The following is a 17,880-nucleotide window of genomic DNA, read 5'->3' on the forward strand; positions in this document are numbered from 1 at the left end:
AGAACAGTGCTTGACATGCATTAGGTACTCATTAAGTATGTGTTGAATGAATAAATGAATAAGACACCCTGAATACATCCTCCCTACTTCTCAGGTTTCCTCACAACCACCCTGGCCCTCCCCGTGTATCCTGGGAGCTGCAAGACCCTTAGCTGTCTGAGGACAGGGGGCCATGCAGTGTGTTGAGAAGCAACATAAGTGCTCTCTGCACGGGGAGTTCGGAAATCTGCCTTCTGCCCAGAGCTTTGCCTCTGCGTGATTTTCTCCCTCTGAGCCTCCGTTTATCCAACTATAAAATAGGTTCATTCTGCAGAGGCGCCCCGAGGGGCTGTGGAGATGGGAGGAAGTGAGGGGTGATGGAGTGGGTGGAGTTCCCGGCCCCTGCCTCCCGGCTGCCCACTGCAGAGGCTCCCCATGCATCAGCTTTATCATTGGGCTCTGTGGTAGGTCTCATATGTAGGGAAACAAAGTTATCTGACACTTAAAACACAAATCTGAACACAGGAATCTGGATGCTGCCTCAGGTCCCTTCCTGCACACGAATTCCGGGACTCCCATGGCAGCTTTGAACAAAAGCTGGTCCCCTTTTTACAGTCAAAGGGCTCCCCTCCCATCCCCCCCTCCCCCCAAGGCCAGCTGTGTCCTGCTTGAAGCAGGGAAAGGATGTGCCCAACGCCCCGTGGACTCACCTGGGACATGTGAACCACCTCAAACCAGCGCAGGATCCCTGGAAGCTTGTATGCAGTCATGAAGGAGGTTCTCTCGATCCACATCGACTGTCACGTGGGAAGGGGGTGGCAGGGCAGGAAAGCAAGATACTTATGAAACCTGGCTACCAGGGAGCTTTGGCGGGAACCCAGCCGGGCCCCCAGGCCTCGCATCCACCCGAAATGAGAACAAATATTGCAAGACCCAGAAACACACTCCCATCTAACCCTTAAGAATTCTTTCCCAGCATGAAGTTTAAGTTTTCCCTGGATTTAGGCCCAGTAAGTTTTAACCTTGGTCTCTGAACAGTCAGAATTTCAGGCAATACTGAATGCATCCGCCTGCGTTTCCTGGGGGAGGTCCACAGTGTTCCTTAGATTCTCACAGGGGCAGTGACTCCCAAAATATGGAGCATCACAGTCTAAGGCAAAGAGCTGAGAGATACTTGGAGCACCTCCCATGCCAGCTTGGCCCTTGGGAATAGAAAGACTGGTCCCAGCTGGGAAACACAGAGGGGACAGTGGGGACTGAAATCGATGTGACTTATTGGTATTCCCTGGAAGGTTTGACTTCATCAACACCCCTTCTTAGCCTGAGCTTCCTACCTTCTGGAAATGCCCGAATGCCCTGTGGTTTAAAGGTGCATCTCACACACAGGTCTGGGTTATATCTTAAAAGTGGAAAAGCTCAAGAAATGAGGGAAGGGGTGTCATGGTATCAGCAGATGTTAGTTTTACTGCCTTTGGCTTTGGATCAAATTCCCGCCCATTCTGGGGCTGCAGGTGCATGCTTTGGTTGGTAAGATGGCCCAGGGGAATGATCAGGGCTGCTGAAGGGTAGGGGAGATACTCACAGCAAACTCATTCTCGGGGTCGACGGTGCCCCTGCGCACAGGCCGGGAATAGTGGAACTTTTGCACATAGTTGGACTTATAAAAGCTGAAAGAGAGGAAGAGGCTGAGGCTCCTGGTAGCATGCCCACTGCTGACACAAAACCTGACCCAACACCGTGCCGTCCAGGAAGGCCCACTACAATAAACGTGAGTCTGGCAGAGTCCTTGTGGTAGCATTTAAAATCAGGCTTTCCTTGCAGGGTGGTTTAGAAGCTAGACTGGTCTTATGCCCTCATGAGAACGTAGCATCCCTTAGGGTACCCAAGGAGGTGGAATTCTAGCATCAATGCACATGGAGTTGCCTGGGTCACCATTTCCAGTGACTTCAGTCAAGGATCTAGAATCACCTAAGGTCTGAGCCTAATGTCCCAGGGGTGTCTTCCAAGGATTTCATTAAGTGTCCCAGCCAGCTCCCGAATCACTCTTCCTGAATCTCTAGGGAGATGCTAACATTGGGCCAGCAGGGCACAGTGCTGGCTGTATAGTTGTCATCCCCTGCCCACGGTGCCTGACTGAGAGATGACAGACAGCTGAGATCCAAGTTGAGCTGTACCTGCTCAGCCATGGGCACTGGTGCGGCGCTACAGGCCGGGGCAGGGGGCTGCCTCTCCCTGAAGGAACAGGCCCTTCTCACAAAGGAGCTCCTGCTTCTGACTGGGCCTCCCAGAGGAGAGCCTTTTACTAAGGCCCTCGAGGTGCTATATTGGGTACCTGGACCTGAGGGGGGTGAGGTGGGAGGGGTGTAGCCTTGGGCCCCAGAGAGCCCACAGGTGCCTGCCTCATGGCCTCATCTGACCCTGCAATCTGGTATTGAACAGATTGATGCCTGCCTTCACACTGCTTCCTCTAATGCCCCTTTATCATAGTCTGAACATGTCCAGTGTCAATGCACAACCTTACATACCGAAAAGATGCCCCTTTGGGAGAAAGTGCTCAGCATGAGCACTGCCCTTGGCCCCCACCCTGCCCGTCGCCTGCCTGGCCCATGCTCTCTGGCTGTGGATTCCTTGGAGTCACTTGGAGATCAACCTGCATGATAGGCTCTGCTCGTTCAGTTCAGTGCAGCTCATTGCTGCCTACTGAGGATTTTCTGTGCTACAGGGGAGCCATACCCTTGCTCCTCCCATCCCTCTCTGGCAGAGCCCAGACTGCTAATTGGGGGTGATTCTTCTCCCAAGAGGAAAGGGAGAGCAGGCCAGCAAAGATAGAGAAGGAAATAGAAGGGCTCTAGGGCCTATCATGCCACCAGCTCAGCTTGGCAGCCCCATGAGATTTTTTTCCCCATCCCTCCTTCCAGTGAGCTTCAGGTCTTACTTTATAATCTGGTCAGGCACCGGCTTATTCTTGAACCTGGGGTGTTCATCCAAGACGGGCTGGACAGTGAAGCACTGGATGTCTGGGGTCCCCGCAGTTAAGGGCTCACAACACGTCTGTCAGCAGCAGAGACAGTTCCAAGTGTAGCAGGCTCAGGCCGAGACCTTTCAGGCCAGCACTTCTCAGGCCAAGTTGTTATTGAATGACCAACCTCAGGTTGCTGGCTGCCAAATAGGTCCCAATGACCAGTTAGCAGTCACTGTGGTCCTTATCAGAGCTGCCCAATCCCAGGGCTTAGCCCCTGCTAACAGTTGGTTAGCGGTCCTTAATCATCACCATTGCTATATTATCAATAATGCCATCTAATGAATTTACAGCTCTCAATCAATCGTAGAGCATGTCTCCCCACAGTCTCCTTTCACCTCTCCAATTCTACTGAGCAGTGTTATTAATATAAATTGTCCCCGTTTCATAGACAGGGACATCAAGGTCAAAGAAGCCAGACAACATGTTGAAGGTCACACAGCTTGTGACAACAGAGCAGAGGTTTGTATTTGGGTCTTTTAACCCTAAGCTCAGGGTTCCTTGAGTCTAGACTGCTACTTCATGTGCTCCTCTAACCAGCAGCATCAGCATCACCTGAGAGCTTGTTAGAAATGATGCCTCTCATGCCCTACCTCAGATCTACCCAATCAGAGTCTGTAGTTTTATAAGATCTTCAGGTGATTCATATGCATCCTTAAGTTTGAGAAGCACTGCTTTAGAATATGCTAATAGCCATCACTTTGCATTCCAACTCTGAAAGTTTGAAAGTGACTGCCTAAGACAGGATTGCAAGGCCATGTCCATGCTCAGGGGGAAAGAGTTTGGTGATCGATTAGTGATGCCTGCCACGGGCACAGGCTATAGGAGAGGCACAATGTGGGCCAGATCTTTGTCCTGCCTATTCTAGACCTTTATTCATTTGAAGCCAATAATATCACAAACTAAATGAATAAAATCTGTTGTCACTGGTCCCATCCCTGACCCCTGCTTCCCTTTCCCTACCTTCCATGTCTCCTTTAACCCATTTCTGTTCTTTAGGTATTCAAGTTCTCTCATCCCTCTGTTCTACCTGATGACCACCATAACTCCAAAACTCTTCTCCCGGGCCTGATATTTCTGCCAACTAAGGAATCACAAACTCCTCTTGCTGGCATTCAAAGCTACTGCACTATGACCCCAACACATCTCTCACCATTATCTCTGGGTATCCAAAAGATTCTACTATTCCCTTCGCTTGAAATATTTTCCCCATTGCCACCTCTCCCTGTGAGCCCTTTAGGAAAACGTCAAATACCACAGCCCGCTTGAGCATTCACTTTGCCCTCAGTCCGGTGTTCTTCTCCTCTGACTCTCCACCGCATTTCCTCTGTACCTTGGGCTCTTCTCTCTCCAGCTTCATCTTCTCTCCCGCTCCCTCCCCACCAGACTGGGAGCTTTCTGATGGAAGGAGCTGGGATTCCCTCACATGTAAGAAATCACCAAAATATAATTCCAAGCTAAAGTCAGTTGCGCCCCTTCTGATAAACTCATGCCAAATTGATATGTTGAGGATTTAATTGTTTTATCTCTGAAGAATATTTCCACGTTAAATGAGAATTCCTCAGAGAGAAGGTGAGGGAGAGAGAGCAAGAAAGAGAGAGAGACTACAATGTTTAAGGCAAATGAATAAACCTCCCTGGAAGGATTTCTGTAATATTCAGGAAAACCATTTTCTTTCTCAAGCCATGTAACCACCAGCCTTTTCTGGGTGGAAGCCACTCTGGATTAAGTCTAGGGCAGGAGTTGGCAAATGATGGCCCCAGGTCAGATCCAGCTCACTGCCTGTTCTGGTACGGTTCACAACGAAGAATTTTTGTATTTTTAAATGGTTGGAAAATAAGAGTATTTTGTGACATGTGAAATGATATAAAATTCCAGTTTCCCTGTTCATAAATAAAGTTTTTTGGAACACGGCCACACCCATCCATTTCTGCATTACCCATGGCTGCTCTCCCACCACAACAACAGAGTTGAGCAGTTGTGGCAGAGGCCACACGGCCCACAAAGACTAAAATATTTCCTATCTGGTCCTTTCAGAGAAGTTTGCCAACTCTTGCTTTAGAGAAGATTCTAGGTCGTGTCTACTGATCTTAGCAACTGGCCTTGGTCCAAGAGGAGAATCCAAACCTGTCCTGGGGAAGCCAGTGACACCAGAGCCTTCAAATCACGTCCGGGAGAATTCATGGCTGGACTCTCACCACATGCTGAACCTGTGATGGGAACTGCGGCCCCAGGGTCTGGGCAGTAGGAGGCTGGGGACAGGAGACACCAGCTAAGAGACCCTTGCTTTCAAATGTCTTCCCCTACTTGGATACTTAAGTGAGAAGACATGAGACCTGTCACCTTTCCAAAATGCTTGTCAGCTTTTCATCAAGTGAAGGCAAGTGAACAGAGCACTAAGAGTCTGGATTTTGGCGAAAGCAGACCTGAGTTCAAATCCTAGCTCCATCACTTCCTGAGACCGTGTACGAGCTGCTTCCATTTTTTGAGTATCAGTTTTCTTTTCTTTTTCTTTTTTTTTCTTTTTTTTTGGTGAGGAAGACTAGCCCTGAGCTAACATCTGTGCCAATCTTCATCTGTTTTGTATGTGGGATGCCACCACAGTGTGGCTTGATGAGTGGTGTGTAGTTCTGTGCCCGGGATCTGAACCTGTGAATTGTAGGCAGCTGAAGCAGAGCACATGAACTTAACCACTACGCCATGGGGCCGGCCCCTGAGTATCAGTTTTCTTATTTGTAAAATGCAGAGAATAATAATACCCAACTCACGGGATTATTATGAGGATAAAATGAAACAATGCATGAAAGTGCCTAGTACATGACGAATAGTTAATAAAGAACATTCTGCTCATTAATCTTAAAGCAAAGGCATTAGAGAAAGCATACAGACTTTGAGAGAGAGAGGTTTTGGAGTCCAAATCTCAACTCCATCACTACCTACCTTTGTGATCTTAGGCAAATCACTTTACCTCTCTGCCCCACATATTCCTTCTCCTTAAATAGGGAAAATTAATATGCACCTTATAGGGTTTTATGGGGATTAAGAAATAATGGTTATAAAGCTCTCAGTCTCATGTGTGGCATGATGAGGACATTTAGCAAATGTCATCCCTTCCTCCTTCCTTTTCCACTTGGTTCCTGGCACTGAGTCAGGCCTACATGTGACGATATGGCCCAGTAACACCTGCTCTCTCCTCCTCCTGCAAGTTAAAAGGCCACAGCCCTGTTCCGCACCAAGATGCCCACTTAGAAGGGCCTCAGTGCTAATCCCGTGTCTCACCTGTAACCAAACTCACATTTGTAACCAGCCAGCCCTGCCACCAGTTGCATTTCCTCCTGCAAATAACCATGGTGGAGCAGGCATGAAGGGCAGGCGAGCATAATGAAAAGGTTGCAGATGAATATGTATCACCCGAGGGAAAAATATTTGGATTAAGGTTCGGCAGACTTAGCAGACCAGTCATGCAACCTGTCAACCCCATTTTAAAGGCTGTAACTTAATCTTTGCTAAAGGGTGCAGTGCGGCGAGCCAGGCTGGCCAATGCACCCTCGCTCGGCTGTCGGCCTTCTCCTGGGTTTATGTGCTCCTGCCACCTGAGTCCTGCCTCCTGCCCAGCGTCAGCCCCTGGCCCCGTGGACACCACACCTGGCTGCACTGGAGCCGTTTACACCCCACCTACCCAACCTCACTGCGTCACCTTAGATCACCTCTGTGTACCCCAGTGAGCTGGCTCCTCCCTGTCTCCCTCTTTCCTTCCTTTCTCTATTTGTCTCTCTTTTCTCTCTTTCTCCTTCTCCCTTGTTATCTTTGTCTTTCTATTAACCAGCAAGTATTTTCTGAGAGTCAGATGTGCGCCGCGCACCATGGGAGACGGGGATTACCGCAATGGACAAGGCAGCACAGCCCTGCCCTCTGGAAGCTTACCTTCCAGCTTACACGTACCTTTAAAAAACGCAAAACATAGTGACAGGTTGAGATCAGTTCTCTAAAGCAAACCAGCATGGTTTGAGATTACAGGGCCATGAAGAGTTCAGACAAGGCCACTTTAGAGAAGGTGACCAGGGAACTCCTCTTCGAGGAGGAGACACTGAGTTAGGATCTGATGGGTGAGAAAGGAGCTGGGGGAAGGGCATTCCAAACAGAGGGAACAGACAATGCACAGGAGGTGGGAACAAGCTGGGAGCATGTAAGGAGCAGAAACAAGGCCAGTGTGGCCAGAGGGGCCGAGAAAGGAAAGGAAGAGTCAGGAGGTGATGACACTGGAGAGGCAGGCGGGATCAGATGATGGGACAGCCTTGCAGGCCTGGCTCAGGAGTTTTGATTTTATTATAAGAGCAGTGTGGCGCCATTTTGGTTCTTGGAACCTGCCATGCTCCTTCCCACTCAAGGCCTTTGCACATGATGCTCCTTCCCTCGGTCTGGGACATTCTCTCCCACGCCCACTAACCTTTGGCTGGTTAGTCACCTTTAACATTGCCTTCCTCAAGGAAGCCTTCTCTGCCCTCCCAGTCATAGTACCCTGTATGGCTTCCTCTTGGCATTGATCACATTTTGATAAATACATATCTAACGGTACAGTTAGTTCTTCAATGTCTCCTTTGCTTGCTAGACTGAAGCTCCCTGAAGGCAGGACCACTTTGTGAGGGTAATCTCCAGTGCCTTGCACAATGCTTGGCATAGAGTCAGGGCATGACAGTATTCATTACAGGAATGAATGAGTGAGTGAGTGAATTAATCAATGAATGCAACATTTAGAATTTTCTGAGATGGGTTCTTTGGACCCCACACTAGACACTAAACTTGGCACCACTGCCATGATTCTGGCAGCCGCTCTGAGCTAAAGGTGGGGCTCTGTGGGCTAAAGTCGTGCAGGGCTGCCCATGCCTGGCCCCTGGGCAGGGGCCTTCTCCAAGGATACACTGGCCTGGGGCGTTCTTCACCTCATCCCCAGGGGCAGAGGTCGTGTTCATCTTCTCTGCATTGGGGAACTGGCTCATCAGCTGCACCTGGAAATCTTCTCTTCGCTCATACTCCTTCCCTCGGTAGATGAACACTTTGTTCTGCAGAGAAATGACACCCATCAGAGATTCCAGAGCCCAGGCTTGGAGGACATGGTCCAAACAAAGCTGGGAGGCTTGTGACATGAACAGTGGGCTATGGGGACCTCCTATAGATCTCTCTCTTCTCTGTTACAGCACCAGGAAAAGGAGGGACTCAACTCACTGAACTTTAGCTGCGCACATGACTTCATTAAAAAGATTGGTTCTGAATGGAAAGGACATCATGGATGCTGAGAATTTCTCCTTCAAACCATCTTATGTACAGCTTTTGGAATAATTCCTCACCCAACTTTCACTGTGTCACATCTACAGTCCTATTTACATGACTGCAGAATTTCCCTCCTGCCATTAATGGCCCATGTGGGCTGGGCCTGTGGGCCGGAAGGGACCAGCATTTGGGTACTTTGTCACTTGGCTCCTGGCCGTGGCTTAATAGAAACACACTCTTTACCCTTCCTGGACCACGTTAGCCTCTTCTAGGCCCGTAGTTTTCAAACACGTGGTGGTTTTGCCTCCTAAGGGACCCTGGAAATATCTGGAAATATTTTTGGATATCAACTAGGGGGAGGGGAGCTACTGGCATCTAGTGGGTAGAGGCCCAGGATGCTGCTGAGCATCCTTCAATGCAGAGGACAGCCCCACAGCAAAGAATGACCTGGTCCAAAGTGTTGATAGAGCTGAGGTTGAGAAACCTGTCCTAGACCATATCTGTGCCATCTGTGCCACCTCTAATGGCCCCGAAGTTCTTCAGTCCAAACCCTGTCTGTCACCTCTGTACATCAGGGCTTCCAAACCTGGCCCATCACCAGAGGAGCCTAGGAGACTTTTAGAAGTTCAGATTCCCAGGCCTCACTCTAGACCTGGAGCAGGGCCCAGGAACATGTACTGTTAACAGGTTCCCCAGGGGGTTCTGACGTACGAGCGGCTTGGGAAGTCTCCTCTGTTCTATCGAGGACAGCCTCACTGTCTACCCTCCGGAGGTTGTGGCGCTCACTCCCGCAAGCCCACTCTGACTTCCATGTGGATCGGTAGTGGGGAGTGATTTATCTCCTTGACAGACCACAAATCAGGTGAGGTCAGAGATCAGATTCATGGTTTCTGTTGCATCTCCTGGCCTCAGAACTGACCACAGACTCACTGACCGGAAGGAAGCCTATCACTGGCCTAATCCCACATGACCAATGACTACTGCACGGCAGTGTCGGATCAGAAACTGTGCTCCAGGGATCCCTGAAGGTCCTCAAGACCCTTTCAGGGCCTTGATAGATCAACACTTTTCTCATAACAACAGTAAGCTATTCTTCGCCTTTTTCACCCTCCTTGTCCCACGAGTGTGCAGTAGAGTTTTCCAGAGGCTGAGTGATGCGCAGTGTCACAACAGACTGAATGCAGAAGCATGCGCAAGAATCTAGCTGTTGTCTCTTCATCTGGACATTGAAGAGATTTGTGTAAATATGAAACAATCTTACTGCACTAATTTTTTTATTGGAAAACATAGCTCTTTTTCATAAAGATACAATTTATGTTCACATGTGATGGGTTTATTATTGTTATTTTTAAATAAATTGATAAATATTTCAAAATCTTCTTAGTGTTAATTTTGAACATGGTAACTGTAGATGGATAGAGTCTATAAACACAGAAGTTCTTCGGGGACCTTGATAATTTTTAAGAGAGAAGTGGGGTCCTGAGACGAAAAGGTCTGAGACCAGTGATCTACAGCAACTGCTGGGAAGCAGAGGTCCTCCAGCCTCTCTGAACACTTCCTTCCAGGGATGGGGAGCTCACTACCTCACGAGGCAGCTCTGGTTGCTGTGAATTAAGAGAAACATGGGATGGCTGAAAGGGACTATGATGGATGGGGATTGGGGAGTGTGCAGGGGTCGGGGCGGTGCTCAGACGGAGGAGAGCACAGCGTCTGAGCACAAGCAGATCCTCAAAGTGCAGAGGGACAGCTGAGGTGCCAAGGCCCCGGGACCCTGGCCTAGTGCCGAGTTACCCAAAACTCACCCGCAGAAAGGAGGGGAACCCCTGGCCGTAGTATCCAACAGCAAAGTAGTCTGGCTTGGGCCTGAGAATTTTCATGATACTTTCGTAGAATTTTGCCTGCTGGATCTGAAAGAGGAAAACTCACAGCTTGTAACAACACAGATGTGTATCAAAGGCACATTCAAGTCAGAGAGGCCGCGGTTAAGACATGATCATTATAGCAGAACCAATATGCCAAGTGCACGTATTTGCATATTGTGGAAATGTCTGTAATCACAAAGTACCAGGAACTGTGTTAATCACTCCGCCTGCCCTAGCTCGTTCGCTTGGATCATCCATATAACAACCCCATGAGTATTGTATTTCTGTTTTGCAGATAAAGAAATGGTTTCTCATAGTGTAGCCAGTAAGTATGGAACTGAACCCAGCCAGCTATCCAGAGCCCCCACCACTGCCACTCTGCTCCCAGCTCCCTGCACACCGGGCATATGGCAGTGAGGATCCATGGACGGGCAAACGTCTCTTGGTACAGATGTCTTCCTGTGTATGCACACTTAACATGTTTCATATCAGTTCTAAGAGGTGTGTGTTCTTCATATTTTAGCGTCTCTGAAAACAGTTTGTGTCTTACTTTACACATGATGGCATCTTACAACTGCTATTAGCCAGACAGAAATCATGATGTGGCACATACAAAAAGAAAAATGTTCACCTCACAAATGATAGCATCTTAAATTTGATACAATATGGAAGATAAATGTGCATAGACCTGGACATGGGCCCGCGCGATGTGGGCTTGGCACATGGATGTGCATGCAGATCAGCGTGTGCATGAATGTGTACTGGGGGTGTGTGTGTGTGTGTGCATGAATGCAGGTTTAGACGGCACGTGTGATTCCATGTCTGCAAATATCCATGTAGACGTACAAGTGGGGCAGACATGAGTGTTTCTTGGTGTGAGTACATGTGTTTGCATTAGCTCTCACACACAGTGCAAACAGCCAACAGCTCAGTTGTTTTTTATAAGAATACTATGCTCCATACCCATCCTCCCTGCAAAAAGCTATAAATCCTCTCCCGACACTCTGACTCTCATTTTACAGTGCCCTGGAAACTGCTGGACTGGCCTCTCAAAATGGCCTAAGATGGGGCCCTGGGGTCCCGGCTCTCAGGCACCAGGAAATCTGTGTGTGTAGGGGGTGGTGTGAGTCAGGAGCAGCCAAAACTTCCTGCATTTTCCCTGCAGAGGTCACCTCCCGCCAAGCCCCGGCCTCTGCAGCGGAAGCAGGGGAGGCTGGCTTCCTCCCACTTTCCACTTCCTTCACCAAATCACCAGCATGGAGGAGCTAATGGGGAATGGCCAGATGGGAAGCATTAATGTGATTAATCTGTTAATCAGAAAGCACAAATTTGTGTTTTTATTTAATTGGCTTAGTGATTTGTGGGAATTTCACTGCAAATGTAGTACAGAATTTATCGGATGTGCAGCAGCAGCCACAGCAGCCCCAGTGCCCAGCAGGTACTTAATGCTCCATCTGATGAGTTTTCCCAGAATACCTCCCTTTGGAAATATTCCCAACTGGGAGGGAGCCGCTCAGCACAGCCTGGCTCAGCCTGGGCTCTACTTCCATTCTTTCTGTAGTGTCCTCAACCTGCCGGGCCTCCCACCCCTCTCCCGTCTCTCTGGTGAGCCAGGCCCTAAGCGCCCGGCCTCCAGGGCAGTCGGCGCTCCTGGGGCTGCCTTACCAGGTTCTGGCTCAGCAGCTCGTAGTCAAAGATCTCCATCTCGTACTGTTCCGCCAGCTCCTTGCACAGACTGATGGCCTCTTCCCACATCTACAGGAAGGTTGGGGAGACAAAGGTCAGAGGGTGCCTCAGGTTTGCAGGGTCCTTGCTGCAGAAGGGACCTGGGCGGCTCTGCCTCCTGGGGCTGAGCTGCAAGCCTCGCTCTGGCCCACACACAGGGAGCCAGGCGCTTCCCAGGAGCATGACCCTTCCTCTGCCTCTCACTCGGTTTCTTCATAAATAATGGAGCAGCCACAGACCAGGCTAAACACTTTATCTGCATGCTCTCTGGATCTTCACAGTCACTCTGAGAGGTGACTAGTAACATCCTCATTTCCCAGGGAGAAATGGAAGTTCACAGAGGCAGACCAACTGCCCCATGTCAGATGCCCAACAAAAAGCAGGGCCAGGACGCCCACCGGGGTGTGGGGAAGTATTTAGTAAATTAACCCTTGACTCCCTCAGCTTCCCCATGTAGGGGTGGGGCAGGGAGGTGTTCACCCCATTTTCCAAATGGAAATTTTTCACACAGAAGTTAGCAGATGGCCTAAGGTCAGAGTTTCTGGAGACAAAGTTGGGGCCAGATCCAGTTCTCCTGAGGTTCACTCCTGGGATCTTTCCACTCTGCCGATCCTGCCACTTTTTACTTTCTTTGGCCAACTTTCTTTCTACTGTCTCTCTCTCCTCCCTCCCTCCTTGCCTCCTTCCTTCCCTTCCCTCACTCTTTCTTTTCTTTCTGTTGTGGTAAGAACACTTAACATGAGATCTACCCCCTTAACAGAATTTTAAGAGCATGATACGGTATTGTCCACCTAGGCCCAATGCTGCCCAGCAGATCTCTAGGACTTAGTCAGCCTGTATAACTGAAGCTCTATGCCTATCCGCTCTTCCCGGGGCTTTTTGGGGTGTGTGAGTGGGCAGGGGGCAGCACAGAGGTGGGGGTGCTACTAGAGTATTCAAAAGAGTGATTAAAACTTTTTTTAGTAGGTCTTTTCCATGTTTAAAAAAAATTCCAAAAAAACGAACCCTGGACACAAGGGACCCTTTTCCTCTGCTCTGTCTCAGGCTGGAGCCAATAGGTCATCCCTCCATCTTAGATGGAAGGGCGTGGGAATCCCTGCGGAGTGCAGGGGGAGAGGCAGGGTGGGCTGGAGATCTGGCAGTCTCAAGGGACACTCATGGCATTTCACATGCGGGTTTAAAATGGGAAATGGGCCTAACTGGAGAAGCTGGGGGAGGAGTGGGAGGAGAGAGGGGAGGCTGCCAAAATGCAGTGTGCACTTTGTAGCAGAAGTGCTCTCTCTGCATCCAAGCGTAAAAATAAATAAAAGCAAGTGCCGAGCGGAGGAGCCGCGGCTGTAAACCCACGGACAGCTTAGTGAGCAGCATAAAGATGCTTTATGTGCCAGGAGGAACCAAGTCTGTGGGCCAGATGGGCTGGTGCTTTCTCTTCAGCCTGAACAAGAAGGTGGTGGTAACACCCCTGGGCTGGGCCAGGGCACTGTGGCTCAAGTGGCGATCTTTGCCAGCTTCCCACCATAATATGCTGAAATGCTCTCCCCGTCTGTTAACAAGACCACTAAGGGACCAGAGAGGGGGCCTGGCAGCTTGGGATTTCCTCCCAGGTCTGCTCCTGTGGTCCTGGGAACTCTGACAGTCACCGACCCCTCTGAGTCTCATACATTCATTATTGAGCACCTGCTAGGTTTTAGGCATGGTGTGATATGCAGCAATGGAGCAGATATAAAGATGGACAAGACACAGCTTCTGCTTTCATGAAACAAAAGTGGGTAAAGCATACATATAAATAGATGTAATCCTTGGGTTTTCAGGGATGCAGAGGAGTCCACCAGGTGATGGCAGATGTTCTTAGGGAGTAGAAAGCCACTGTGTGTCTGTCTGGAGCAATGAGGCTCCATGAGAGGAGGTATGGGGAAAGGAGGTTAAAGGAGTGCTAAGGAGTTTGGGTTTCATTCTAGAAGCTTCAATAGCAGTAGATTTCAGAGTGAGCTATAGCCATCTGCTCCTTCCTCTCTGCTCCCAAGGTACTTTGACACACCCTGTTTCCTTTCCCCACCCCCACCTTATTGCACAAAACCAAAGGGTAATGTGCAGAAAAGATCATGATTGGTATTTGCCAACTGGATGGTAAGGTCTTCGAGGTTGGGGATTGCGCCTTTTTCCTCTCTGCTCATCACAGGGTGAGCTGAACTGGTGCCTTGCAAAGGACAAGCTCAACATGCACTCTGGAGCTTTCACACTGTGACTGACTGACTCAGCTGATACCAAGAGCACGCTCTGACCTGATGCCCAGCAGGGCAGGAGGATCCGGGCATGGCAGAGTCTCTGCCCTCAAGAGGCTTATAATTGTAAATTCTAAAAACAGTGTTCAACTGCTCAACTCCTGGGAATTTATAAGCCCTTCTACAGACATTACCTCATTTTATCTTTCCAGGGAAGGTGGGGAGATCAGACTAAGACAGATGCAATGAAATGCAGTGACAGGGCAGACCAGAATTAAGTGTTAAATTATGTCCTGATGAACTATAAGAGGTCTTGCCATTCAAATGAGAGCAGGGCTGTAGGTAAGCCGGAGGACGCAAGAAAGGCCTGGTGGAGGAAGTGGCCAGCCAGCAGGGGCCTTGAAGGAGAAGGAAGGTAATGATGACGACAGTTAAAACCTAACTAGATGTTATTATGCACCTCTTCCTACACTAGGTACGTTTTCTCACCTAATTTTCACAATACAACTAGGAAATAGGTACTATTAGTATCTTACTATTGGGAATCGGAGTCTCTGAGAGGCCAAGGGAATTGTAGGTGAAAGAGGAGCAAGGTTTGAAACCCAGGCTATCTGGCTCCAGAGCCTGAGCACTTAGCCACCACGCTGCATCTCCTACAGAATGAATGCTGGCATCTGGGTTGGTGGTTCCTGAAGGTCCCCTGGAGACTGGAGGATGGGCAGCAGTTGGTCTGGCCAATTTTCTGACCAAACCCAACCAAGCATCCTGTCATTGTTTAGAGATCAATGATGGCACCACAATGTCATTCATACATTTAATTCATTAATCTATTCAACATATATTTATCAGGCCCTGCATGTCAGGATCTGTGCTGGCCATTGGGCATTCAGCAGTGGACCAGACAAGTCTCTGTGATCATGGCATTCTAAAGTGGGGAGCCAGACAATGAACAAGTAAAAACGAAACAAAGAAGGTGATGTCTGATAGTAACAAGATTTGTGGAAGCAACAGAGTGACTCAGGGCAGGGGTGCTGTTTTGTCCAAGGTGGTCAAGGAAGGCCTCCTTGAGGAGGTGACATCATGCAAAGCCCTGAGCTGTGAGAGGGAGCTGGCCATGAGAAGTTATGGAGGAAAACTGTTCTAAGCCAGGGAAAGCAAAGGCCCTGAGGTGGAAAAGAGCTTGCCATAGAGCATGTGAGCAAGAGGGAGCTTGGCAGGGATGAAATAAGAGAAGCAGTCAGGGGACAGCTCATATGCGGCCTCACAGGTCACGGGAAAGATTGTGTAATTTGTTCTAAGTGGGGAAGCTCATCTAAAGGGGAAGCCGCTGAGATGATTGTAAGCAGAAGATGATTGTAAGTGATCCAATATATGTTTTACGATCACCCTGTTTCCTACATGGAGGAAGATGTGCTGGGGGCAATAGAGGAAGCAGGGAGACTGCTTAGGACTTATTGAGTGTCCAGGTCAGCAAGGTTGGTGCCTTGAATGGAGGTGGTAGGAATGGAGAGGGAGAGAAGTGAGCAGATTCAGGATTTGGAGGGAGAGCTGACCAGACCTGCAGAGGGACTGGCTGTAGAGTACGGGAGAGAACTGCCTTTCCCAGGAGCCAGGGTGCTCACAGAGAGAGGAAGGGCAGGGACAAATTACCTTTCCTTTGTCAAAGTAGCCTATGATGGTCTCATAGAGAGTCTCCTTCAGCTGTCGGTGAGTCTGAGGGTGCTGCTGGCCTGTCTGCATGACCTGCGATGCGCATTGCTCATCTGACCACTGTGGAGAGAAGACACACGGAGTCACGGGGGCTGAGGGCCACCAAGGGCAGGTGTCTTTCCCTGTGATAAGCCTGCAAGAGGAAGCCCTGCAAACACTGCTGCCGGCTTGCCTGCCACCCTGGGTATCAGTGTCAGTCAGAGAGATGCTGCTCTGCAGTCTCCATTTGGGAAGTGCCTCCTGATTTTTGCTGAGTTGTGTTTATTTGACTCTCTGTTGGCTCATGGGTGTGGTTTGTAGGAATTTTCTCTGAACTCCTAGGAGACATGGTCCCAGTTCTTCAAAAGCCAGAAGAAATACTTCTGACTGTGTCCAGCTGCAGCAACATTTCCAAGAGAAGGAAAACAGCTCACTGGGCATGCTAATGATTTATAGTTGATGTCCGGATGTTACATAAAGCAGTTCGGATGTTATATAAAACTGAAAAACATATCTCAGGGGGTTATTGTTGCTGCTAAATGTGAAGGTCACTCAAAACGTTATGTGACAAGGTCAAGCAGTGCAGAAAAGTAACCTGCCAGGTCAATAATTTCAGGACACAGTGCAAAAGAAAATTTATTTGGCTAATCCTTTTTCTTTTCTTTTTAACTCTTCCACTTGCTCTGAGGGTTTTTAGGGGTTCCTAGCATGAATCCACTTCACTGGAAGGGCTGTACCTTGAGAAGCCAGGTGTGGAGAAGGAGCGTGTAGGCGGCCTCTGTGTAATTGTCACAGTCCAGGTGAAGATCTCGGAGTTTGTACAGGTACCTGTTTGGGGAGATATGCTGAGTGACCAGGTGCAGGTGATAAGGAAGCAGGTAGTAGGGCCAGGTAGGAGTCAGACAGAACAACTGGGTACGTCTTAGGGTCACAAGGGAGGCCTCCACCCCAGCTAACCAGCCCCCCGTGTGGGTGATAATGACAGCACCTAGCGTGTGTGGGGCATTCATGACAGACACCATGCTAAGTGTTTTAAATGCCTTAGATCATTTAATCCTCATGACAACCCTATGAGATGAGTCCATCAAGGAATCCCATTTTCAGATGAGAAAACTATGGCCTGGGGAAGTTAGGTACCCTTCCAGCCAGTATTCAACTTGATACTGAAGACTCTGGCCAATGCAATATGACAAGTAAAGGAAATCAAGGAAGGAAATATAAAGAACTTGTCAGAATTTATGTGTTAATAAATGGAAAAGCTGAAATGTGATCCCAGACTGATTCCCCCAGAGCCCATGCTCTGATCATTGCACCATTCTAGGAGCATGAAAAAGCCACAGCACTGAAAAGGGCAGCTCCTACCCTCTCTTCAGTATTCTCTGGGTGTAAAAGAAGCACATTTTCTAGTAATAAAAGGAAGTGGACCAGGGGCTAGAGATTGAATATTCATGTGGAGGCTTCGAGCTCACAGCAGGGAGAATCTACTATTCAACCATAATCACATTCCACCTCCTGTCCCTGTGCAAAGTGGTGATACAGTTCTGAACCCCGGGATGACACTACAGCTGAGGCATGTTGAGGACAGGAACAGGAACAAAGGAAGAAAGCTTTGGTCAATTCTTAGATATATGATACATAATAGGTATTGAGGGGCAGTGAATTAATTTCTCTGTTCCTTAGTTTGCTCATCTGTAAAATGGAAATGTTCACTGAACCTACCTCTAGACTTGCTGGGCATTTAAAGGACCAAGCAGACCATGAATGTAAGGCTCCACAGGTGATAGCTAGCATTGCTGCTAACAAATGTGAGGATGCACTGAAAGTGATTAGCCTGTAGCCAGCTCTGAGCAATGACAGCTGTTATCTATCATCATTGGGAACTAGGTTCTTCTACAAAACATTCCTCCATGTCACTGTTGGAAACAGAGTCCCACTGTTTTGGTGACTTGCATGTCATCAGGAGCATTTATTTAAACCCAACTGGTAGTAATTTGGTGAAGGGAAGATGCTATGATGTGATGTCCTTGATCCCTTCCTGTGAGAGAAAAGGCGCTGTCCATAATCACGCCAGGATTCTGCCTGACTGTCCAACCACAGGGAACAAAGGCTTCTCAAG

At 48.9% G+C, this 17,880-nt stretch overlaps 1 protein-coding gene across 1 annotated transcript in view; it reads right to left on the reverse strand.

Annotated features, from left to right (window-relative positions):
• The window catches only part of DOCK2 (dedicator of cytokinesis 2), a 403,039-nt gene that overhangs the window by 20,094 nt on the left and 365,065 nt on the right, over positions 1-17,880 (reverse strand). Inside the window, exons 37-44 of the mRNA XM_046668606.1 lie at positions 16,502-16,592; positions 15,726-15,845; positions 11,794-11,883; positions 10,069-10,173; positions 7,917-8,058; positions 2,915-2,996; positions 1,562-1,646; positions 690-776 (exon numbers count right to left, since the gene is read on the reverse strand). Coding sequence (XP_046524562.1) covers positions 690-776; positions 1,562-1,646; positions 2,915-2,996; positions 7,917-8,058; positions 10,069-10,173; positions 11,794-11,883; positions 15,726-15,845; positions 16,502-16,592 — 802 coding nt within the window. The remainder of the gene's footprint in view (positions 1-689; positions 777-1,561; positions 1,647-2,914; positions 2,997-7,916; positions 8,059-10,068; positions 10,174-11,793; positions 11,884-15,725; positions 15,846-16,501; positions 16,593-17,880) is intronic.

The sequence above is a fragment of the Equus quagga genome, chromosome 7, assembly GCF_021613505.1.
Source record: "Equus quagga isolate Etosha38 chromosome 7, UCLA_HA_Equagga_1.0, whole genome shotgun sequence".
In the NCBI taxonomy this organism is placed as follows: domain Eukaryota; kingdom Metazoa; phylum Chordata; class Mammalia; order Perissodactyla; family Equidae; genus Equus; species Equus quagga.